Source organism: Medicago truncatula, chromosome 3, assembly GCF_003473485.1.
Source record: "Medicago truncatula cultivar Jemalong A17 chromosome 3, MtrunA17r5.0-ANR, whole genome shotgun sequence".
Classification (NCBI taxonomy): Eukaryota; Viridiplantae; Streptophyta; class Magnoliopsida; order Fabales; family Fabaceae; genus Medicago; species Medicago truncatula.
The window spans coordinates 56,514,036-56,537,948 of record NC_053044.1 but is presented as its reverse complement, the minus strand read 5'-3'; the positions used below and the strand labels follow the sequence as shown (position 1 = coordinate 56,537,948).

The 23,913-nt window shown below is 34.2% G+C and overlaps 4 protein-coding genes, 1 non-coding gene and 1 pseudogene across 11 annotated transcripts; 4 read left to right on the top strand and 2 right to left on the bottom strand.

The window, feature by feature from the left end:
- Positions 1-793: 793 nt before the first annotated feature.
- On the top strand, positions 794-15,093 carry LOC11428882 (gibberellin-regulated protein 11). Of its 4 annotated transcripts, none has more exons than XM_039832183.1 (4): positions 795-964; positions 1,058-1,106; positions 1,490-1,677; positions 14,909-15,093. In XM_039832183.1, exons 1-3 carry the CDS (start codon positions 884-886, stop codon positions 1,669-1,671), a joined length of 312 nt encoding a protein of 103 aa, XP_039688117.1. In that variant the 5' UTR covers positions 795-883; the 3' UTR covers positions 1,672-1,677; positions 14,909-15,093. The 4 variants fall into 4 exon arrangements, with proteins under 4 accessions (XP_024634967.1, XP_039688117.1, XP_039688116.1 ...); XM_039832182.1 differs by having other exon boundaries at positions 1,490-1,710; positions 14,942-15,093; XM_024779199.2 differs by lacking the exon at positions 14,909-15,093 and having other exon boundaries at positions 794-964; positions 1,067-1,106; positions 1,490-2,002.
- LOC11428173 (zerumbone synthase-like) lies at positions 8,567-10,230 on the bottom strand (annotated as a pseudogene).
- LOC120579641 (uncharacterized) lies at positions 10,294-12,387 on the top strand. The gene is made up of 3 exons (XM_039832181.1): positions 10,294-10,779; positions 11,206-11,592; positions 11,759-12,387. Exons 1-3 carry the CDS (start codon positions 10,758-10,760, stop codon positions 12,355-12,357), a joined length of 1,008 nt encoding a protein of 335 aa, XP_039688115.1. The 5' UTR covers positions 10,294-10,757; the 3' UTR covers positions 12,358-12,387.
- Positions 10,368-10,439, bottom strand: TRNAP-AGG (transfer RNA proline (anticodon AGG)). The gene has a single exon. It is a non-coding gene; the product is annotated as a tRNA-Pro (tRNA).
- LOC11436127 (uncharacterized) lies at positions 12,787-14,898 on the top strand. 2 transcript variants are annotated; one of them, XM_024779557.2, is made up of 5 exons: positions 12,787-13,553; positions 13,646-13,915; positions 14,043-14,154; positions 14,243-14,309; positions 14,765-14,898. In XM_024779557.2, exons 1-5 carry the CDS (start codon positions 12,807-12,809, stop codon positions 14,787-14,789), a joined length of 1,221 nt encoding a protein of 406 aa, XP_024635325.1. In that variant the 5' UTR covers positions 12,787-12,806; the 3' UTR covers positions 14,790-14,898. The 2 variants fall into 2 exon arrangements, with proteins under 2 accessions (XP_024635325.1, XP_039688114.1); XM_039832180.1 differs by lacking the exon at positions 14,765-14,898 and having other exon boundaries at positions 14,243-14,460.
- Positions 15,094-19,224: 4,131 nt separating the features above from the next.
- Positions 19,225-23,325, top strand: LOC11426828 (uncharacterized). Of its 3 annotated transcripts, XM_024777736.2 has the most exons (14): positions 19,225-19,352; positions 19,522-19,663; positions 19,743-19,849; positions 19,920-19,977; positions 20,076-20,182; positions 20,283-20,460; positions 20,569-20,809; positions 20,899-20,965; positions 21,042-21,099; positions 21,220-21,274; positions 21,380-21,473; positions 21,603-21,959; positions 22,045-22,272; positions 22,544-23,325. In XM_024777736.2, the coding sequence occupies exons 2-14, from the start codon at positions 19,609-19,611 to the stop codon at positions 22,949-22,951; spliced, it is 2,013 nt and encodes a 670-aa protein (XP_024633504.1). In that variant the 5' UTR covers positions 19,225-19,352; positions 19,522-19,608; the 3' UTR covers positions 22,952-23,325. The 3 variants fall into 3 exon arrangements, with proteins under 3 accessions (XP_024633504.1, XP_039688113.1, XP_003603753.2); XM_039832179.1 differs by having other exon boundaries at positions 19,262-19,663; positions 21,241-21,274; XM_003603705.4 differs by having other exon boundaries at positions 19,264-19,663.
- Positions 23,326-23,913: the final 588 nt, after the last annotated feature.

The following is a 23,913-nucleotide window of genomic DNA, read 5'->3' as shown; positions in this document are numbered from 1 at the left end:
TATAAGTGAGAGGATTCAAAACCCATTGCCTTAAGATTTTGGGTAAGAGTGTAGTGTCTCTCTCACAAGTGTGGTTGTTCTAGCATCGATGTGAACGGTCCCCCAGCTCCCCTCGTGACCTAACAGGATAGTCCGCATGGTTTAATTTTGTTATGCGCACAATGCACACTCCTAACCCAAAGTGCTAAGGATACTTTTGATGATTAAAATAGAATATAGATATGATATAATAAAGATTTGAATAAAGATATGACGGGATAGGAATATCATAAAAATATATTTTATTATGTATTTGATGGACACATGATAACAAACATGACGTTGTTATTTTATTTTGATAAAGAAATTATGTCATTGGGATTTTTAGAGTTTACCAAAGTCAAATCAAGCCTTAAGACTCATCGAGCGCTAACAAGAATACTTACCATGAATCAATTTTTTATTAATTGAGTCAATCTTCATTGAAGATATTATTTTTATTATAATTTTTTTTTTACAAACAAAAATTATTATTTTATTGATACACATGACCTAATGATAACATGTGATATATATACATTAAATTTAAATGATAAGATTACTAAAAAAAAAGATTACCCTAATTGTAATAAAATTACATATACTTTTTTGTTTTCAAATTAACTTGTAGTATTTTTTGAATTTGATAGGCTAACCAAAAAATACAATTTAAAATTTTTGAATTTCAACCACCAAACTGAGCTAGTCAGTCACTAGTCAGCACTAGATCATCTTTAGTTTACAACCTTGCCTTTCAACTATAAATAAAGAGTCCTCGATTCTCAATTCAGTGCACATTTTAAGAACAAGACCTTTTAAGTAATCAAGCTAATCCCTCTTTTCTAAATTGCTATAGCCATTAGCAATGGCTCTCTTTAAGCTTTTAGTTACATCTCTTCTGGTAACTTTTGTCACTCTCCATCTTGTTCATGCTTTGGACCACCCGGTAATTCAAACCTATTGTTGCTCTCTTCATTCTTTTATGATTTTCAAGCTTTATAAAATAACCAATTTAATTTAATTGCATGTGTTTTTGTAGGAACCGCAGGTACACGCAGAAACTCAGGTTTCTCTTCAGCAGCAGATAGGTAAAATTACTATTCCATAAACAGCTTCTGTTTGGTTTTAATTGTTTGCTTAAAGTGGAAAAAATATATATTAAAAGTGGACAGTGAATCAATTAATGAATAAAAAATATATGAACTAAACTAAGGAAGAACGCATTCTTAATTATACAATACGAGAATGCAATTATAGCCAAAAATCTAGTTTTTAACGAGTATGTATGCTAATGGGATAGAAGAATAGTAAAAAAAAAAGGTTAAGTATAATAAAGAAGCACAAATCTGTTTCTACTTCACATAAAAATCTTCAAACAAATTAATCTCTAAACAATTTTATCTAACAATCAAATTTACTTTAACCAAAAATATGTGTGTGAAGTAGATGATAATTATGATATAAATTTCAGATTGCAATGGAGCATGTGCTGCTAGGTGCCGTTTATCATCACGGCCGCACCTCTGCCACAGGGCATGTGGAACTTGCTGCAGTCGGTGCAACTGCGTGCCGCCGGGAACTTCCGGTAACCAAGAAATGTGTCCCTGCTATGCCAACCAAACCACCCATGGAGGCAGACGCAAGTGCCCTTGAATTGAGTTGAATTCATCACTTCCTTAATCACCATGGAAAATGCAACTTATTTATCTACAATATAATTTGCAATCGCATATATAATGCGTTACGTACAATAACAAGTCTATGTGTTTGGAGCAAAGACTAGCTTCGTGGAAAACAAACTCTGTTTTCAATACGTTGAATTGTTTGCAGTGTGTTTATGAATATATTTTGAAATAATGTTTTTTTATTTCCAGTGTGTACTATGTATTGTGACAGTGATCCAATTCGTCGATTAAGTTGTATGACCATCGAGAAACTTGGTTACTGATTTTGTTTATTCCACTACATTTCTTTTTATTAAAAATGGTTTGGTTGTTCCGATGGGTTCTAATTGCCTCGAATAAGATTTTTTTTTCCTTCGGAATATATTTTTACTTATTCATGTTCTGGAAATAAATAAAGCCCGTCAAAATTAAAACTTGATACGGATTTTTCCAAAAATTTACTGATTAAGTTAATAAATTTTTTCTATCAAATTGATCTATTATTCTCAAATGGTGCGTCGCGACGTGTTCAAGCTTATTTTGAAAAAAGTCGGTTATCCCTCTCTCGTCCGAAATCTCTTGGGGCCGACCTTCTCTTTCTCTCCATCTTCCCTTTTTCTTTCTTTCTATTTTGTTCTCTCTCTTAGAAAAAAACTGGCTTACTTTTTAAAGTAAAAAACTTGAACACGTGGGGGGCACGCATTTGGCGCCAAGTGAGATCCCTATTATGATCACTTATGCGTGTTATCAATCTATTGAAATTGTATAGTGCGAAAAGGTGACAACTAGGGTACCTATGGAAAAATGGTGGATAATTTACCCCAACCAATAAACATTCACCTTTTTAAGTGGTATCCATAAACTATCTTGACCCCACCAATAAATTGCTCATTATGATTGGTTGGTGGGTAAATTACCCACCATTTTTCAAAGGTAATCTAGAAAAAACCGTGCGAAAAATAAAAATAAGTACATAAGCCTTTGATTTTATTTGAAGAGACAAGGCTACAACGATTATTTTATATCCAACCTTTTAGTTATTATGTTGATTATCAAAATAAAATTAAATCTATTGTTGGTCATGAAATACCAAATCTGATTTTTGTTAGTAAATTAATAAAGTCGGATCAATAATTGTTTGAGTTAATATTCAAGCTCAGATTCTTTTAAACGATTTAACCTTTAACCCAACCATGAAATTAATATAAAATGTTGGGAAAAAAACTAAAGAAAATCACTTAACAGGTTAAACGATTTCACAGCAAAGTAGCATATCACTCAACTTGCACCTTTGAATGGAAATTTTGCAAATTCTCTTATGACACACAAGTATCTATGTCTCAAATAAGGAAACAACTAGAGTTGTTTTTTTTGACAAGAACAACTAGAGTTGTTATGATGAAGAAAATTTAAACTAACTTTCAACGTTTATAAGTGTATATTTCTCCTTTTCTTCAAAGTCTCACATTTTTTTCATATTCATCGATTTCATCCTCGCATAATAAAGGATTATTTTCATGGCGAACCACATTTACACAAGAAGCGGTCTTCAACTTTTTGTGAGTGGATGTTTACCTTTCTAGACATAGGTGTTTTAGTTTGATGTCAAAACTACAAATAGTTTAAAATTGATGTAAATATGTGCCCCCTCCATAATCTACTCATGCCAACATGTTTCTAAACCAAAAAAATTGAGTGGATAGGCTTTTTTTCGTCTTTGTATTTGTACAAATCAATCAATTTCATCCACAAATTAATTAAAATAACTAGAGCGCCATGAGATCCATAATGTTCAATCATTTTAGCCCTTCCGTCAAGTCCAATCTTTAACAGTGTTGATGTGTCACATTAAGCGTTGACGTGGAGTTTCAAGTCAGCTTACACGTGTACAATGATAAGTTTGATATAAAATTTTGATTTTTTTTGGACTTCTTTTATGAAATGAAAGTCATTACAAATTGTTATACTGTGGATTTGATCCCTAAATTATTCATTAAAAATCAAGCTGGTCCATGAATTATGTCACTCACTATGAAATTGATCCTTAGATTATCTATTTTAATTATCAAACAAATCCCTGATATTGTCTATTAAATGCTAAAAACTAAAAGAACGTGTTTAACTGTTTATTTATTACCATTTGCATGTTTGAAATGAATTTTCATCGATGTTGAACGTAGTCTCAAAAGTCTTCATGTAAAAGACCTTATTATCTAGTTCAATTGCGATTCAACTTATTAAACCTTGGTCTGAAGGTCTCGTCAATTTGACCATGTTCTGGTTTTCAAAATATTTCTTTAACTATATAAATATAATAAATAAGTTTTGAAGTATATGAAATTCGTCAATATAATATTTAAAATATATGGAATATCATCTATATAATCTTTAACATCTTAAAAGCGATAATTTAGTTATTGCGAGCATGCTCGGTTAGCAATTGTTACAATAGGTAGGAGTCGGAGTTCGGAATCCTAATTCATCGTTTATTCAAGTGAATTTATAGCCATTAAGTTAGTTATAAAAGGCTTTAAAACACTACTTATAAAAACAAGGGTTAATCAAGTATATGTTCCATATCAATATTCAAAATTACATTTATAGCCTCTATAAAAAAAACACGCACATATTTTTTTTTGCTAAAATATGGTTTTGATCCATGCAAATATACCTCGTTTTGAATTTAAGTAAAAAAAAATTGTTGTTTTTGGTCCCTGCAAAATATTTTACTTTTGAAAATAGTCCCTGAATGAATAGTCCCTTCAGGGACTATTTTCAAAAGTAAAATATTTTGCAGGGACTTTTTTAAAAATCAAAAGATTTTGCAAGGACTATTTTTCTAATAAATAGGTTCAGTCATCATGTGCCATGTGTGCAAATCATCACAAAAGTGGGGTCAGTGACCAAAAACAAAACGAGACATATTTGCAGGGACCAAAACCATATTTTAGCCTTTTTTTTTTTTAGAACAAAACACACACATTTTAATCTTTGTAACATTTTTCTTTAGTATTATTTGAGACCTAAAATGCTGACGAAATTTTTTATAAGGATTAAAAATGCTAATGGAGAATTTTGCAAGATCGTTTTTCAAGGAAAAGGGCTCTGTATGTAGGTATTAAAAGAAATTGTGAATATTTACATGCAACATTTATTTAATTCTCTAAGAAAAACATTTATTTAATTATTCCCTAAAAAAAAACATTTATTTAATTAACATTCCAATTAAAATAAAATAAAACGATGGTTTAGAAATTGATATGTAGAGAAATAAAACAGAGGAGCGAGAAGCGTTCAATTTAATAAAAAGATTGAATCGGAAGAAGAAAAGTCAGAAGAAGAAGAAAACGATGATCTATCGGAGGTGGAGTCTCCTTACAGGTCCGACGGCTCTCGTCGCTGGCGTGGTGGCCACTGTCGCCGTCGCCAACTTCATATTGGTCAAGAATGTAATTCTCTCTCACTCACCCCTTTTATGCGGTTGATTCATCCCTGTTTATATTTGTTGAAAAAGATTGATTTTTATACATGTAAATGATGATTCATGATCTGGGTTTCCAGTAATTTAATCAATTTCATTTGGGGTTGTGAGGGTTGGATTTTGAGATTTGTCATTGAAATTGTGTAATTTGGGTTGTTTCGTTATGTTCTGCCATTAATTATGATCACTTGATTCTTTTTTATTTCTGAATGAAGCTGAAATTCTGGGTCATGTTGATTAATTTTGCTTCTTCGTTATGGATTGATTTTCTCCTCCAAGGAATTTAAAACACATTATTGAGTTTGATTTGGGTGTAGTAACATGTATTTTATTGGTTATTTTTTTTCCTTGAGGTAGGCAAACTTATATTATTTCAATTGCAATAGCTTGTTGCATACAAGTATTTTATTGACTAATTAAGTGATTTCACGTTGCTGATTAATTTTCTAGCCGAAGTCTAAGCATAGTTTTAATATATAGTTATGGAAGGAGTGATTTAATCCCTTAATGTATTGCATATTAGGATTAGTCACTAAGATAGGAGGATTATACAAGAGAACCATGTTTGATTTAGTCTTTGATTTAGGTCCTGTTTAGATATATAAGTACCTAAATTTGCAGTTTATAGCATAAGTACATAGCATAAGGCCCACCAGAAGAAAAACTAAATTAAAATCCCCTTGGGAAGGTTACAAAGTGAGCATCTCCCAAAAGAGAGTTAGAAATAAAAGCAGCAACGGACATAAACATTCTACAAGGGACCTAATTTATATGGCGTAAGAGGATTCGGAGAGGTCTTAGGCTTATATGGCATGCAACGGTTTGGGGTATTTGGCAAGCTAGGAATCAAATTATTTTCAACAATGAGTCGAAAGATGTGGACTCTATTGTGGAGGATATTAAAGTGCTATCGTGGCGGTGGTGCTTGAATGGACTAAAAATTATGACTTGTCTGTACTACGAATGGAGTTGGAATCCGAATGATTGCCTGTTGAGAAAATAGTTTGCTGTGGGGTTTTTTTGATGTAGGTGCCTTGGCTAATCCCTACTGCTACTCATTTGGAGGGGCTGCTGTCATAGTGATCGGTTGTGGAGGAGCCTTTTTTGGCTTGTCTGTGCTCCTGTTTTCTGCTGTGGGCGTTTTTGTGTTGGTATCCTGGGGAGTTGCTGGAAGTGTGGTAGCCTTGTTGATAGATTTTCATCAATTTCGTGCTGATAGCGAGGCAGGGGTATGCTTTTTCTTTCTTGGGCTTTTACGGAGCAGTAGCTAGTTTCTTGGGCATAGAATTAAGTAATGCTTTCCTTCTTGCTGTATGTATATTCCAGCCTCACAATTTGTACTGTTGTGATGCTGTTTTGATTTTTGGCCTGGCCTCTTGGTTATTTGTTTGCAAGGTAGTGTGGTTTAAGGTGTTTTAGAAGGTGTTCCGCCTATATACGGCGCCTTGGTTTTAGCCATTTTTGGCTCCTTCTGCGAGTTTTTGTGCGTCTTGCACATCTCGTCGAGAATAATATTAGCTGTTTCAAAAAAAAAAAAAGGGCCCTAATTTAGCTAGACTATCCGCCACTTGGTTAGCCTCTCTTGAGGTTAATTCTGACATGATCAAAATTGACCATTAAATCCTCAAGACCTCAACCATCCTGACCAAACCGTGACAAGCGTGGGTCAACACACGACCTGAGTTGATGGCATTAACTGTTAACAGAGGATCTGTCCCTTTCTCCTTTACAAGTTGTAGACTCCAAACAACTGCCCAAAGCTCCGCTTTAATCACAGAACATGAACCCAAATTTACAGCAAAGCCACAAAGAAAAACTGTTTTTGTATAAGTTCTGGATAGCTAGATGAAATCAGCTGAAGACAGTTTATGAACGTGTCATAAGTTGTTTTTATAAGTTCTTCTCAACAGCCTCACAAGTGCTTTGCCAGGTAATAAGTTCAAATAAGCCAATCCAAATAGGGACTCAGTTCTTGATTTTATGCTGTTCAATTGTATTTTCACGTTTTATGAGCATTGGGACACGAGATTTTGTACAGGCCCAACCAAACACACTATTAGTAAGGTCCAATTCAAGGACTATCCATTTTGCAGTAATACCTACAATAACTGTTATTCTGCTAGGTGAGGTTACTTAGATGAACAATAACAGTTCTTTGAATGGTTTATATGCTAATGTTTTGAAGTTGTTATCTCTCTCCTATCCACAATATTTTGGTTGCGTTTTTCCCTGAAGAGTTAAATATTATGTGATTGTAATTTACGTCTTTTATTGTACTTTCCAGGACCCATTTACCAAACCAGCCGAGAGGAAGTTTGGCGACCAACCTGCAACCAAGCAGTAGGAATTACGTCACAGTGGTTTGTATTTTGATGTAATCTATACAATTGATTTATGAGCCATGTATACCTCTTTGCAAGACATGTTCGCTAGTTAATAAATTCCGAGGTGTCGAATGAAGTCTAGACTCTGGAGTATGGACTCTAATCCACTTCTTTTATAGATAGATCTCTATTCTAATGTCTACTGAAATGCAAGACAACAGTTAAACAAAGACAGGCCAATTATCCATTGCTTCCAATTTATTTCTCCTTAAAATTCACAACACTGAATTTAGTATTTTTGTTTTCATAAATAATAATAGGCTAGATCAATTTACAACAATTTTAATGTCTTCAAGTTTGATTCATCAGTGGCATGTTATGCTAAGCAAATGTGAAATTGTCGCTCATTTAACAGAATGAGATGTCTCATTTCTTCTTATGTTTTTCTTCAAAATACATATAGATGCATACATTATTTAATGTTGAATGATACGAAAATCCGTTTTTTAGTTAAGCTGCTAGCTTACCGTGGCCATGGTATTCTTTATGTTCCTATTTTTGAAGAACTAATGTATAGGATTTGATCACTTTCAGCAACTTTCACAAATTTCTAACTTTATTGGGAGAAGGATATTTGTACTTGTTCATGATAAAAAAAAAAAGTTCTATCACCACCTCCTTAATATTACTTTTTAAGAAGTCATTTTATCTATCTACAATCAAACTGTAGAGTGCTCTGAGAGCTTCAGTCACTCTTGTTTTCCCTACAGACTGGATTCAAATGCCATGCGTTCAGAGAGCTTCGGTCCTTGAATTGGCATCCAACCTTTTGGTAGGAACCTAACCCTGTTCAGAGATGCTACTCACATGGCATGATGGTCAAGAGCATTGAAAAGGTGAATTTGACTCAACTTTAAGGGGATGTTTGGATCGACAAGTTCATTAATCACTTATTAAGTGTTTATTGTATAAAGCCTTATGTGTAAGATGTTTCTACAATTAGATGGGGAATAAAGGCAAACTCCGCACAAGTTCTGAATAATTTGTTATTGTAAGTTATCTTGGAGAAATTAGAAAAATATGCTGAAATCACCATATAGTTATATAATGAGCTATTTTTAATGAGTTTTGCATTTCTAGCCTTATATATTTATTATTGTTATACAAATCTAAATAAGCTCTTTCAATCCACCCCTTTAAACAAGCTTTAAAAATTGAAAGCAGAATATCTTTCTAATGCACTTGATCTGGTGCAGGAAACTCCAAATTCTTAAAAGATGTGAAACCTCCATCCACAACCAAATTATGCCCGTGCAAGGAAAAGTGCAGCATTAGCAATATCACCGGGTTCACAATTCGCTCCTTTCAGGACACACCAACATTACGAACAATTTCTACAAGTCGCTGCGAATCAAGATGTGGATATATCTGTTCCATTTCGCTCATGACAAAAGGAGTAGGAATAGCAAAAGGCGGTATACAATTGACTCGGATTCCATGCCTGTATAGCTCTGAAGCCATGGATTTAACAATGCCTATAACCACAAACTTGGATACAGAGTATGTATGCTGTGCCATCCCTCCAATCACACCAGTGACACTGGCGGTGCATAGAATGGATCCTGTTCCACGCAGGATCATTACACGCGCTGCATGCTTGATGCCAGCCATAACGCCACGAACATTTATTTTCATGACTTTGTCAAACGATTCTAGATCGAGGTCAACAATGTTTGGAGGAGTTTTGCAGGGTATCCCTGCATTGTTATACATGATATCAAGTTGTTTGTATTCAGAAACGGCGAAATCAACTGCATCTGATATGTCTGATTCTTTTGTGACGTCGCAAGTTATGAAGGTAGCATTAGGTCCGAGTTCTTTTGCAGTTTCTTGGCCAAGTTGTTGTTGGATATCAGCAATAATTACTTTTGCTCCATTATTGATGAATTTTGTTGCTGCAGCTTTTCCTATTCCACTAGCTCCCCCCAGTTATCAGTGCTACCTTGTCTTGTAGCTTCATGGACCACCACATCAAACGTGAATGAAAGGCATTAACATTAAACAACAAAGATCCTTTTGATAATATTTACTCAATGTTGAACATCATTTGATCATCCTGTGGTTTCTTTGGTCTAACCTCGGCCGTTTGATTAATCTAATGAATAAGAGTATTATATCATGGTCGTTAAATCAATCAAACAGTCAAGTTTTTATCAGAATAAGTAACAGTTTGCCATCCTATGGATAATTAGAAAAGGAAAATGTAAACTAAAGACAGAAACTGAAGGCTTGTTAGGCCATACCTTCCAGTCTGAGTAGACAATAATCTGTTGATGCTCTCAGCAAACAAAGGCCTTGAATAGGGAAGATTTTTTTTTTTTCTGTTTTAAATAATTAACAGAAGCACTGCAAGCTGAAAACATATTCACAAAACTTCACATATGCATCCAAGATTAACCAAGTTAACACTACAAAAGTTGAAAGATATTCAATAGTAGATAAGTGGAAAAATACAAACAGAACATCTTATTCTTTATTTTTTTAATCATCAACTGAAAGTATAGATAGCTGAGAGAGTAAATTAAAATAGAGAAAAGGTGAAAGCATAAAAATGAAGTGTAAAACCAACCTCAAACAAATTCTTAACATGATTTTCTGCCAAAATGAATCAGATCTCACACACTGGAGTCATGTAGTTTGAGTCTCTGACCTTTTTCCTTGCATCCCTATAAGACAAATAAAATTAGAGAGAGAAAAAAAAAAGTGACTTTTAATGGTGTTATAGAAAAAGATACTGGAAGGGTAATTTGGTCAATGGGGTTAAGGAATATATATGCATAATGCAGTGTGAAATAAAAATGAATAGAATAAAATACAAAAGGGGCATTCCGAGAATTGAACTCGGGACCTCTCGCACCCTAAGCGAGAATCATACCACTAGACCAAATGCCCATTTATTATTTCGTTTTCGCAATTGTTGATTAATTACAATACCTTTTCCCGCCAAAACTGAAATTTCCGCTTCATATTCCCAATAATTTTGATTTTCCCCTCTTCATTCATAAATTCTTTCCCTTGCTATTCCATCTTCACCTTCATCATCAGTGTTAGGGTTTTACTTCATTTTCACTCTCTACTGTATTCAATTTTCTCATTTTCTGTGCGATTTGAAATTATTCAAAAACAGTGTTTCTCTGAATGTATTGCAGTTTCGTCTTGAATTTTGTTTCGAATTATTATGCCTGTTTGGGATGGAAGTAAAGCACATCGATGATCAATCTCATTCATAAGCGTAAGTTAATCAGAAACTAAAATAGAGATTAATGCACTTTATCCATATTATATTATATCATCCATAGTGTGCTACTGCATTGTAAAAAATGCAACAGGTTGAGTTGAAAAATGTGAAATATGTGTATGAAAAATGTAAAAATTAAGAAGTAATTGTGAACACCGCAGCACCAACACTTCTGATCTGATGGAAAGCAACAACTGACACGACACCGATGCATGTGATTAGATTCAATCAATTCTTTTTTCAAATATTTACCGGTGTCGACTTGTCTGTTTGTCAGTGTCGTGTCTCATATATTATGTGTATGTGCTTCATAGACTGTGAACATTATTGCTTATGTTTCTTTTTGTTGATTATTATGGAATATTATTATATAGATAGAACTTTGTTAGGTTGATAAGAATGTTGATTCAACATGATTAGGAGATGAAGTTAATGATGCAAATAGCGATGAGAATTATCAGGAAACTGAGCTTTTTGAGGATACCTTAGTGATCAACGGTCCATTCACCGAAATTGGGTTGGAAAATCTCGATCTGAATAATACCGAGATTGTAGAGGATTCAGAGCCTGTAGAGGATATGATAACTGGTACAGTATGTGAGTATGAGACAGAAGTTGTGTTTGATAGCGAGGACGAAGAAATGAATAATACAGGCAAAGTGACTGTTGGTAAAAGATTTCTTGAGGATGAAAGTAGTCCAACGGTATACAATTCTTCGGTGCTCTTCAAGAAGAGATTGCCTAAGCTACCATGTGAGCAAGCAAACTCAAAATCAAATGGCACCACTTGTGGGAAATCTATTACTGGTATGTGTTTGTTTATCATCATTTTAACATTAGGACTTAGGAGGCTGTTTTTGGCATTTTTAATTATTCTTGCTTTGACTTACCTTATAAGTAAGTAGTTTACCGAGTATTTGTTTCTAGAAAGTTCATGAATGATTGAATTTTCGAAAACATAATGTGCTTGAAGGTGAGAGCTTTGATGACAACAACCATCAATATCTACCTGCTATGTCATATGATGCTCACTCACCAACCGTAGCTGCACTAGGCTTTGTGGATCAGTACTTGTCACAGATAGATGTGGATCTATTTCAAGGATTTCAAAATGGAAAGATTGCAATGGAGAAGTCACCTCAAGTCTCGAGTGCAAGAGGATCAATTAGTCTGGCTAAGAAATTTAAAGCTCGGACGCAAAGTGAAGATAAAGACCCACTCAAATGGGCTGACAGTGATCAAAATTTAAAAGAAGCTGGTATTTTCTGTAAAAAACTTGAAGCATCTTTCAGTTTTGGAAGCCATGGACTGACGTATAACAGAAGAAGACAGCAAAAAGGTAGTCGTCTTCAGAACCAAGGAAAATGTAGTGCAAGTAATGGATGTGATGAGAACCAAGGAAACTATAGTGCAAGTAATCAATGTGATGAGAATTTAGTCCAAGAACCAACAATGGCAACTGACAATAATAACTCTCTCAAGGAGTTGTATGTTGAGTCATGTGCCGCAAGAGGCGATGTTGATATTTATACAAGTGTAGCACATACAGAAGACATGCTGATATTGGCTTAGACACTCAAATAGCTGCTGAAGCTATGGATGCTTTAGCCAATCTGTCCCCTGCCGGCTTTCATTTTAGTGATGCTCACCAACCAGAGAACGTGTTTGATGCATCTTTGAGTGATTTGAAACAAAGCTCATCAGAAAAATTCTTCATTTAAAGGGAATCCTGGTTCGCATTCTATTGCACTAAAATCCGACAAGCGAAATGTATCTTCTTGTAGGTTCAGCAAAGTAACTTCTAAGTCCTCTAGTAAGCAAACTTACAATCAAGACCCAAATCTTGTCTCAGGGGAAATGAAAAAAATAATGGGAAGCAAGTCAACTATTGAAGGGAAGTTAAAAAATAATACCAGTTCATCAATATGCAGTGAAAGTGTATCACGTGAAGAGGTTTGCTTGCTAGGAGAGGATATGAATTTTCAACCAAGCCAAGCCAGAATAAGAGCAGATGGACAAGAATGAAACATCAACCAAGCCATCCTAGAGAGAAGAACAATAATGTTGAGGAGGATATTATTAGATATAACAGGAAGGGAAAGTGTTTAGTGGCAGATCCAGTGGCTTCAGATGTTAAGACTAAATGTCTTAATTTATCTACTAGCTCATATGGCGTGGCTAGGAAGAGCAGTTTGAACCACCAGGTTGAAGTTAGTCCACATATATCAGTTACCAGCAGTTTTTCAAAGGTTGATTCTTGGGCTTATCCGAAAGGACCAAGAGGGAAAAGAAAGCAAGCTAATGCCCCAAGAGTTTTGTGTATTGATGATAAAGAAAACAATGTCTATTCCACTAGAAGTCCAGAGGGCCGAAATGCTGTGCGTAAATCTTGTCTTCTCCCAGTTTCAGCTGGTGATGCTATAAAATTTGAAACACTGCATGATATGCGTCCCTTGTTGCTGGAACATGTTGAAATATTATCAAACAAGAGTGTTGTACAATCGAGTTCAGAAATTTCTGCTTCAGTTGCTCCAAGTGAAGGCATAAAAATTTCAAATGCTAACCATACATGCAATAAGCACCGCAAAAAAGCATGTGAGAAAAACCTGCCAAAGTCTTCACTTTTGAAGGAACTTAGCAGATTAGGTGTTCCCAAATCCACATTAGAAATGATGAATAAAGATTTGAGACATCGAAGAGATATGACAAATGTTCGAGTTCTGTTTAGTCAACAGTTGGATGGCAATGTCCTCAAGCAACAACAGAAGGTAAATTATTGCTTTTATGTTTATGATAGGAGTCTAGGAGATGCTAAATGTTGTGATTATCGACTAGTGATGTTGTTCTATCCTCCTTGCAGATCTTGGCGCGTCTTAATATATCTACTGCATCAAACTCAGTGGAAGCCACTCATTTCATAACAGACAAGTTTACACATACAAAGAATATGCTGGAAGCAATGGCTCTTGGTAACTTAGTATTGACACACTCATGGCTTGAGAGTTGTGGACAAGCCAACTTTTTGATTGATGAGAAAAATTATATTTTGAGGGATATGAAAAAGGAAAAGGAAATAGGCTTTACCATGCCAGTTTCTCTTGCTCGAGCAAGACAAAAGCCACTCCTGAAGGTGAATATTCATCCATGCATGCCACTCCACTGCTGCAATTGACCTGTGGTTTCAATATTAGGTGTTTTGAATTATTTCTTATGTCATGTTCATCACATATTCTTCATAAATTGTTTTCACTCTTCAGCTAGTGGATGAAAAACAGATATTTGCAGACAAGAATGATAATATCTTAGATGATCTATTGGTTCTTTCTTGTGAAGAAGACTTTGCAATATGCCGCCATTTCCTTAAGAGAGGTTTTGAATCCTTCCATCTTCTCAATGAATAACGCAGTCACATTTCATCCCTTATTCATGTGACATATGAGAAGACTTAAATTTGCAGGAGCTGCTGTTTACAGTTCAGAGCTTGTTCTGAATGGAATTATAATCCAGAAATTGGAACTCGAGAGGTATAACTTGATATATGAAAGCCATTTATCCTTCATATTGATGATATGATATTTAGATGTCGTTTGGAACTTGTGAGGTATGATGATATAATATTTGGAACATGTATATTAGCCTAACCATACAAAGGCTACCTTTGATCTGTACTATGTATAGCTAGCTAAACTAAGGAAGAACACGTTCTTAATTATACAATAGGATAATGCAATTATAGCCAGTTTGTTAATATATTATCATAATGAAACGCCATTTTTAGTAGCTTATAGAAAAATCTAGTTTTTAACGAGTATGTATGCTAATGGGATAGAAGATTAGTAAAAACGGTTAAATATTATAAAGAAACACAAATCTGTTTCTACTTCACAAAAAAATCTTCAAACAAATTAATCTCTAATCAAATTTATTTTAACCAAAAATATCTGTGTGTAGTAGATGATAAATTTGATATAAATTTCAGATTGCAATGGAGCATGTGCTGCTAGGTGCTGTTTATCATCACGGCAGCGCCTCGGTCACAGGGCATGTGGAACTTGCTGCAGTCGCTGCAACTGCGTGCCACTGGGAACTTCCGGTAACCAAGAAATGTGTCCCTTGAATTGAGTTGAATTCATCACTTCCTTAATCACCATGGAAAATGCAACTTATTTATCTAGAATATGATTTGTAATCGCATATATAATGCGTTATGTACAATAACAAGTCTATGTGCGTGGAGCAAAGACTAGCTTAGTGGAAAACAAACTCTGTTTTCAATACGTTGAATTGTTTGCAGTGTGTTTATGAATATTTTTTATAAGAGAAATGATATTTGTACGATCAATTTGTGACAACTTTTATACAACTTTCTCTCTCATACTCACATGATGGTCTTATTCTCTCTCTTCCTTTTTTTCTCTCCATTGTTTTTGATCAATAAGAAGAGAGAAAAACAAGGTTGTCACTAAAGTTGTCATGGAATGGATGTACAAATATCATTGCCCTTTTTATAATAATTTTGTGTATTCATATTATATTACTAATCCTGTTTTTTTAGTTTTTTTTGATAAAATGATTTTTCTAAAAATCCTATACAAACAGTTAAAAATGAAAAAAAAGTGAAAATCTTAAACAAACGGGGCCATAAGGAGTGACTGAAGATAACTTAACTAGTGAAGAAACAAAAGATGTGAGACAATCGCGCATAGAACATGACTCTTAGCGCCGAGACTAAAGTCATCATAAATGGAAGACTACTTCTACTGCCCGAACCCACCAAGCAATTCATCGTGGATGCGAACTACTGGATTAGGATCGCTTCACTCTAATTCCAATCTCCCTCCCACATTCCATTAACAAGAAATAAATTAATTGTTTTGATTTCCAATACACTAATTACACACTGTTCCTTAAATAGTTATTAATTATGATTCTTAAAGAGTGTTCGGAGCACTCGTTAACATTTCTCTTTTATTAATTATGACTCATAGTTCTCCTTCATGAAACCGGCACCTTATGAAGAATGCTATACTTGGACCAGATGTCCTCCGTAACACCGAGAAAGTTAGATTTATATTTAATGCACTTAGAAATAACAAAGGGGTCTTAAAATAAGAGACAAACAAAAATTCTCAAAAAGGATCTTATGATTAGCGACGGAGGTAGTATAAAATTAGTATTACTATTTACTAGTAAACTTTTAACAATAAAATCCATTCTCCACTATTAACTAACCGCATTATGTTGCGTTGTGTTTCTCCAAACACGTGTATCAGTTTGTGTTCACAACATCCACATGACATGACCCTCTGCTCTTGTGCGTGCTTCTCACACACTTGTGTTGGTCATTGGCTAGTCTAGTAGTACTTGTGGCATGGGAAGATTTGTTTGTTGTTGTTATTAGGCTTAATTGATCTGCCGGTCCCTTAAGTTATTTCTTTTATTCAATTTGGTCCTATAATTCTTAATTTTAGCAAACTGGTCCCTCAACTCACATGTCGTTGATCAACGTGGTCCCCTCAAAATAGAGATTGTTGGATAAAGGAGATCTCGTGAAGAAAGAAAGTAAATAAATTAAGTGTTGGTGATACACTATAAGATCTGGTAGACATCCTTTATCGAACGATCTCTATTTTGAAGGGACCACGTTGATTAACGACGGGTGATTAAGGGACCAGTTTGCTAAAATTAAGAGTTATAGGACCAAATTGAATAAAAGAATAAATTAAAGGACCGGCAGATCAATTAAGTCTTGTGATTATTAGTAATAGTACACACCGGAAAAGGAAACATAAAAATGCAGAACTGGAAAGACACGAATTAAGACCAGCTTTCCAGTTTTCACATACATTACTTGCAGAGAAAGTCTTAGTTGGTCACAAACACAAATAAATAGTACTTAGGCATACACACATGGATGAGAAAAATTAAAAGATAAAAGTAAAAGATGATGAAATTAATTTATTTTTCTATTAAATTTTTCTAATTGTGAGTGTGTCTCCAAATGTTTTTCATTTGGATTTGTGTCCATGGAAGAGTTGCTCCATATTTACATGTAGGAATTCTACTCTTTACCCAAACATTTTTGCTCATTTCCAAAGTAAATGACGAAATTACCCTTACGCATGTTAATTTATGTCAGCGTAAATCACAACGTGAGAAACAATTTCCCACCGGAGTTAAGCCCCGCTGACAGAAGCCTACACCAATTTTCATAAATCTACTACAATAAATATCGTTAAACCACTATGTGCATAAAACTGCAGTTATCCATGTGGGACAGGTCATGCATTTTGTCAGGCACCAATTTTTCTTTGAGCTTAAATTAATGATTTTTTTCAACACCCAATTAGTGTGTTTGTTACAGGGAAGAAGGTATATAAAAATCAAACTAATTTGTGGGTCCAAGTCCCACCAATGTTTTTTCGATTTTGGTGAAAGGTTAGAAAAGCTAATCCTAGAGAAAGGAAAATAATGGGTCCATAACATGGTATCAATTATATAATAGTTGCAGGTTTAATCTTAGAGCCAGCGGGACTTAACTCCCGTGAGATTTTTTTCCTTTTATTTTGGAAATCAACAAAATCGTTTGAGTAAAGAACAGAATTCTACATATAGTGCATTCTTCACCATCGTAACGGCCCGAGATGGGACTGGAAGATATAAGAATGATATGCCGTCCACATGCTTATCTCCTTTTTGCAATATAAATGCATTCTTCATCAACATAAAAATAAAAATGGTCGACTTAATAATAACAATACGACTCCTAATACTAGTTATAATTTTTTTTTGAAGGAATACTAGTTATAATTTTATCACATATTCATTGTAATGCAATATAAACATATACTCATAAGTGCTTCATTTGATCTTTTTGTTGTTTTTAGAAAAATAATCACTTGTATTGATTTTAACATTACATAAGCTGAGATTCAATAGAAATAAGTATATTGCTAGGAAAAATAATAATGTTTCATGAGTATTTATAAAAACAAATAATTTAAGACAAAATAATATTCAAAATAAGTGTATTCAAAAATCAATTGCAACACGCACAATTCATCAAGAAATTTGGAAATTATGAGTAGGAAGAAACATCAGTCAGATATTGTATAAAACAATTTGAGTGGTAGTTGTATGATGTATCACCAATACTTGATCAATCAATAAGAAGAGGATTGAGACGAAGAACAATGGAAGAAGATAATGTTTTTTTTTTTTTCTTTCTACAAAAACAAAACATTTATTCATTTAAATTGATAGAGTGCATTATATCAAATACAAACATTGCTAAACAAACTCACAACACCAAGTTAATAACATACAACGACAAAATGCTACAAATAATATGCTAAAATCTAAGTCACTGGAATTCACATGCTTCCGGATATGTAACGTTGACGCCCAAATCATTGATTGAACTTGTAATTGACTCATGCTGATCTTTCAATAGGAACTAAATGAATACGGCGACAAGACGTGAAATCAAACGCCGCACAAGATGACTAACAACACAACGTCACAATTAGACGACGAAATCACAAAAACACAAAAGTAAAAACTTGATATGTAAAAACCACACCCCTCCTCGAATGGAGAAAGAAAGTTTACAAGAGAAGTTGAAATTTCTCACACTGCACCCGGGACACTGGTTAAAGAATTATAAAAATAACTTTTTCTTGAAAATTGTGAATGTTACTTTTTGAAACTTGAAAAAAATGTTGTTTTTAATATTAATTTTCTCTTTTCTTACTATTTTTAGTTGATTAATTTAAAGATAATTTTAATGATTTTGGGGTGTAATTGGATATTTAAGAGGGATGTTATTAAAAAAAATATTTAAGTAATTTTACTTAATCTTTTATTAAAATTATTTAAATTGAATATGTTTCTTTTTTCTTTCAAGATCAACTACTTGAAAAAGCAATTTTATTTCTAAATTATTAAAATGAACTAAAATTTCTTTAAACTTTACTCTTATCTATCAATTTGATATTTAATAATTTAAAGATCAAATTAATAAAAAATGGATAGTTTAAAAACTAAATTGATAATGCTGTAGTATAATAGAACCCATAAGGAGAGGAGAGTGTGTGTGGGGTACTGGTCGTTTCGGGTTGCATTCAATTTAAAGCACCCACGAGTGAGTTAATCTGATCATGCTTTTTCTTGTTTTTCCCATAAGGATTGGATTGGACGTACTTTTTGAGCATTTTGAGATATTAGGAGAAGTAGAAGATCATATTTGCATCGTAGTTAAAGATTAAAAACTCATTTTATCATTCTACAATTCCCTTTTAATTACTCATCATAAAGAAAACAATGTAAATTATTATTATGGATTAAATTATGAGAGATAAATAAGTAATAGAACCTCACGGACAAAAGACAAATGAGAGGATGCTTCCTTTTTTTCTTTATCTTTCTTTTCACGTGAGTGAGTGTGTTTAACATTTAACTCTCTTTTTCTCTTTCTCTTTCTAACTCAGAGTCTGTTACTATCGTATTCGTATCTACTACCACTGCTACTTTATTTTCACAAAAGAACCTGATTCTCTGAACGCAAGGCACAACATTGCTTTCTTCTCTTCTCTTTTATCTTTTCCTTTTCCTTTTCCTTTTTGTTTTCTTCTTTAACATAAACACCGCATACATTACATAGTCTCATTCTCATTGCTGTTTTTCAGTCAGAACTCAGAACCTTAACTTTTCATTTCTCCTCTTAATCATAAATAGATAAATATCATCAATCGAGAAAGAGAACAAAAAAATACAAAACTGTGGAATTGGAATGGATGAGACGAAGAAGGTTATTATTATCAAATGGATAAAACTGTGATGAAGAAGCGTGGTGGTGACACAAAACAACAACAATCTGGTATTTTATTCTAACCCTCTTTCCCTTGTCGCTTTCTTCTCATAAATATTCTTCTCTTTTCTGATAAATATCATCATAGGTTTGAAAAAATCAAAGAAAGAGAAGGTGAGAAGCTTAAGTGCTGTTGCTGAAGCATTATCAATGGGTTGCAATCTCTCCGATTCTCATAAATCAAATCCCAAAAAGGTTCGTTCTTTCTTTTCTACCAAAAATATTTTCACTTTCTTTCTTCTTCACCTTCAAAAATATTTTGTAGGTTTTCAATGAATGCAATGCCGTTGATCATTCCTCTGTTCCCCGTAAAATACGTTCAGGTACCATTTTTCAGACTGAACTCTCTTTTTATGTTTTTTTTTTTGAAGTTATGAAAAAAAGGTGCGATTTTTATTTATTTTTTAATTGATAATTTCAGCAATGAAGAAACGGGGTCGCGAATCCGTTTTAACTGATTCAGAAAAGTTGAACCATAAGTTCCAAAGAGCAGAATCTCCTAAAAAAGATAGCATAAAGAAATCCAAAGTGAGTATTACTAAACCTCTTTATTAGTATGATTTAAAACTTTATCCTTTATTTTCCTTTTTATTACTTTTTTTAATTTCATGTAATTTTGCTTTTGTAGAAACAAGTTGTACCGGGGCCCATAACAAAAGATGAGCAAGAGGTTGCAGAGACACTCTATGCTTTGGCTGGAATGTTTCCTACCAGTTGTGGTACTAATGCTGACAATGAAGTATACCGTGAATCGTTACTGAAGAATTCGGTTTCTCAAGAGGAGAGTACTAATGCTACTTTTCAAGGTTATTTATTCTCTCTATCACATTGCTTTCATTAGTTATTTAATTAATAATAATAATTACTGTTTTATGAATTTCTGATTAATTTTTTTTATTTGTCATGTGTTTTAGCCTCAGAAGCTGTTGAAGATACTAATCTTATTCCTGAAAGTTCGTCTATGGGAGCAGCAAAAATTAGTTCAAGTGAAACCATTGATGTTGATGACAATGATTTAACTGGGAGTGCAGATAATTTGGTGGCAACTCAAATCACTGCTCCAAAAGTAAATCTGCAGGGTGTGCCTATGATGGTTAAGAGTGAAAATGGTTGCAAAGTTGAAGTGCATGACTCTGAATTGTCTATTGAAATGGGGTGTGTAGTTTTTAAGTTGCATTGTGTGAAATCTCTATTTTCAAATTCTTTTTCATATTTATTTATTGTGTTTTGTCATCATATTGCAGATTAAATGTGTCCACAGAATCGCAATTTTCACATATTGGGGGAAAAGTAGAAGTGGAGTATGAGACGGTAGTTGTTTAGAACTCTTGTTTTTACAAGCTAGCGCTAGTATGACTGGTGTCTTATTTATCAACTTGCGTTTCAGGTCGGAGGCATTGGTTGTAAGCAAGAACAACATATAATCAAGTACCAAAGAGAAAACGGTATGTGAGGACAGAATTTTGCTCGTTGGTTGTTACAAGCAGTGATTTTTCTTACTTGGGTGATGACTAAAGCATTTTATCATTTGGTTAATACCTAGACATCTTTGGTTGTTTTAACAGAAGGTCTAACATTATTGCCAGGCTCGACGTATGCAACTAATGCTTCTTGTTTGCAGTAAATTTCTTTTACTCAACTTCATTTTGACCTTGTTATGTAGCCTAATTTCCTCCACCCCCTTCATTTCTGCTCATCCAAATTCGATGGATTTTTTTTCTTAAGGTCTTCTGCTGCCGCTAAAGCTCCACATTGGCTGAATGCTGCTATTTGCAACTCCAAACACGATTTGATGGAAAGTTGTTCTTCAGGTGGAAAGGTAAGAAACTAAAAATTCATGCTTAGTATTGTTGTTTTGCATGATTAAGAAGTTTTTCATCATAGTTGATGCTCTCCACTCAAATGCCTATTAGTTGTTTCCAATAATAAATGTTTAATGACGATGCAGATTTCCGAACCTGTTGTTCATAAAAAGTCATGGAAGAGTTGTGCAGCTCATGTTCACATTAGTCAGCTCATCCGGAGTTTAGAAGTTCCAAAAAAACATGGTGCCAAAGAACCCGAGCGTTATGAATGTCACCAACCCAGAGTACACCAAGGATCAAAGTGTGGAGTTCTAATCAAAGCACAAAACTCAAATGGGACGAGAAATGGAAATAGTTTTGATGTTGGAACAGTTCATTCTGCTAGTTTGGACATTTTTCCTGAAACTAAAAATGGTATTCTTCAGCAGCAGTGCCATTATCTTGACATATCTCTCTCTAAGGATCCTCCGATGCCTGCAAAATGTGATCCTCTAAAGCAAGTAAGCTTATGAATGCTTTTGGTAATGATGTCCCCCCTTGTTCCCTCTTCCTCATGATCTGATGATTATATTTCATATTCTGTAGAATTTCAACTTCTTGTCCTTGTCCTTGTCGGCTGGAGGTAACGGGTTAAAGGTTGAAGACTGTTTTACCAAAGGTGGAATTAGGAGGTTAGAACAGTTCTCAAAATCTCAAGTGCCTTATTTTCGGTCTATACAACAGCAGCATGGGCTCATGCCAATACCAACAACTCCACCAAATCAGTATACCTCAACTTCTTACATTGATCAGCTTCCTGCTGCAGGACCACAGGTTTAAATCTTTCTCACTATAGACTCCTATGATGTTATATTAATGAACTACAAATTTTAGGTGCCATCTTTTACAAAGACAGCTTATAGTGATTTATATTATTGTTCAAACATGAATGTGGCAGGTAAAGTTTATTGTTTAGAATAACCTGCCCCACCAAGAAAAAGGGACAATGTGCAGTTCATATAAATAACTATTGTAGCTCCTAATTTGTTACTGTAATGATAATGAGTTTTGTAACTTTGTTCCCTCATGCTTTAATTGAATGCAGGTTCGGTTGCAGCAACCTCATTATTATGGTACACCATTGTGTGGAACTAATTATAGTTCGGCAATTTCATATAAACAGCAGTACCAAAACTTTTGGGCGGCGCAACTAGTAGCACAAGGCGGGTCTGGTGTAAATAACAATGTTACGAGGGTCCAATATCCTAATTGGCGAAGTGGAAGACATGAAACTTGTGCAGTGAATCCGGGTGCCCAAGTCATGCTTCCTCACCATTCCCTTGCATCGCTAGAATCACTTGGTTCCAAGATAACTTCAACCTCTGAGCAACAACCCTTTACACCCGCCTCATCAATTCCACTATCTAGGATGAATGGGGTAGAAGAAAGTAGAGGTAGGTTCCATGGTAGCTGTGCCTCGTCGTTGCAATTGTTGTGTGATGAGCGTATCTGAAATTGAACGCGTAAGTTCAGTTTCTGTTTGGAAAGGCATGGAAAGATATTTCATAGAGGAAAAATAAATGCTGGTGGATAAATCTGAAAACTTCCAAAATATTAAATTAAAAGAAAAAGACAACTAGCTTACTGATAATTTTTCTGTACCTTTCCAAGTTAATACTTGTTTTGGACTCGTAGATACTCCGATTTTGTTTACTTGTGGAGTGTAATGTATAACAATCCAGAGGAATACAATTACCAAACAAAAGAAAGGGACAAGCAGGTTGCCAAAGAACGCAGTACACTATATTACTGTTATTGTTTATAGACTTTATGGAAACACACATGTTGTCTGCTGATTGCCAAGGTTTAGAGGCAGTACACTTGCAACGTGGTTTGTTTGGTGCTGGTTAAAAATGCAATTTATGTTTCATAATTTTTCTCCTAAAATTAAATTTGTAATTAATAAATTTAGTCTGAATTATGCAGCTCAATACTTTAATTTAACCTTTAAGATTTTAAATAAAATTAATTCCGAGTAACGAAATACTAAATTCAAAATACTGTAGTACAAAGTAGTTGTGAATTGAACGTACTTTGATGGATTTATTATTAGTTGGTGAGTCTCTTTCCTCATTTCGAACAGTCTTATTGCTCTTGCAGAATAACTTCAATGTTCCTCTAAGAACTACAACTGTTGGATAGCAAGGGCGCAGAAAGGTCAGCCCGAAGGATTCAATTTATGAAACTATTGATTGTGATTTTGTGTGTGAAAATATGACTAATACCTCAAATTCGTCCTTGAATTTTGAAAAATCGGCCAATTTCGTCCCTGAATTTTGCGAAATATCAAATTAGTCCCTGAATTTACAAAATGTCAATCAAATGAGTCCCTCCGTTAAGTTGGTCTGTTAACGGAGGTGACGTGTCACGTTAACCTCTGACAAAGCTTACCACGTCAGATGTCACGCAAGCAGT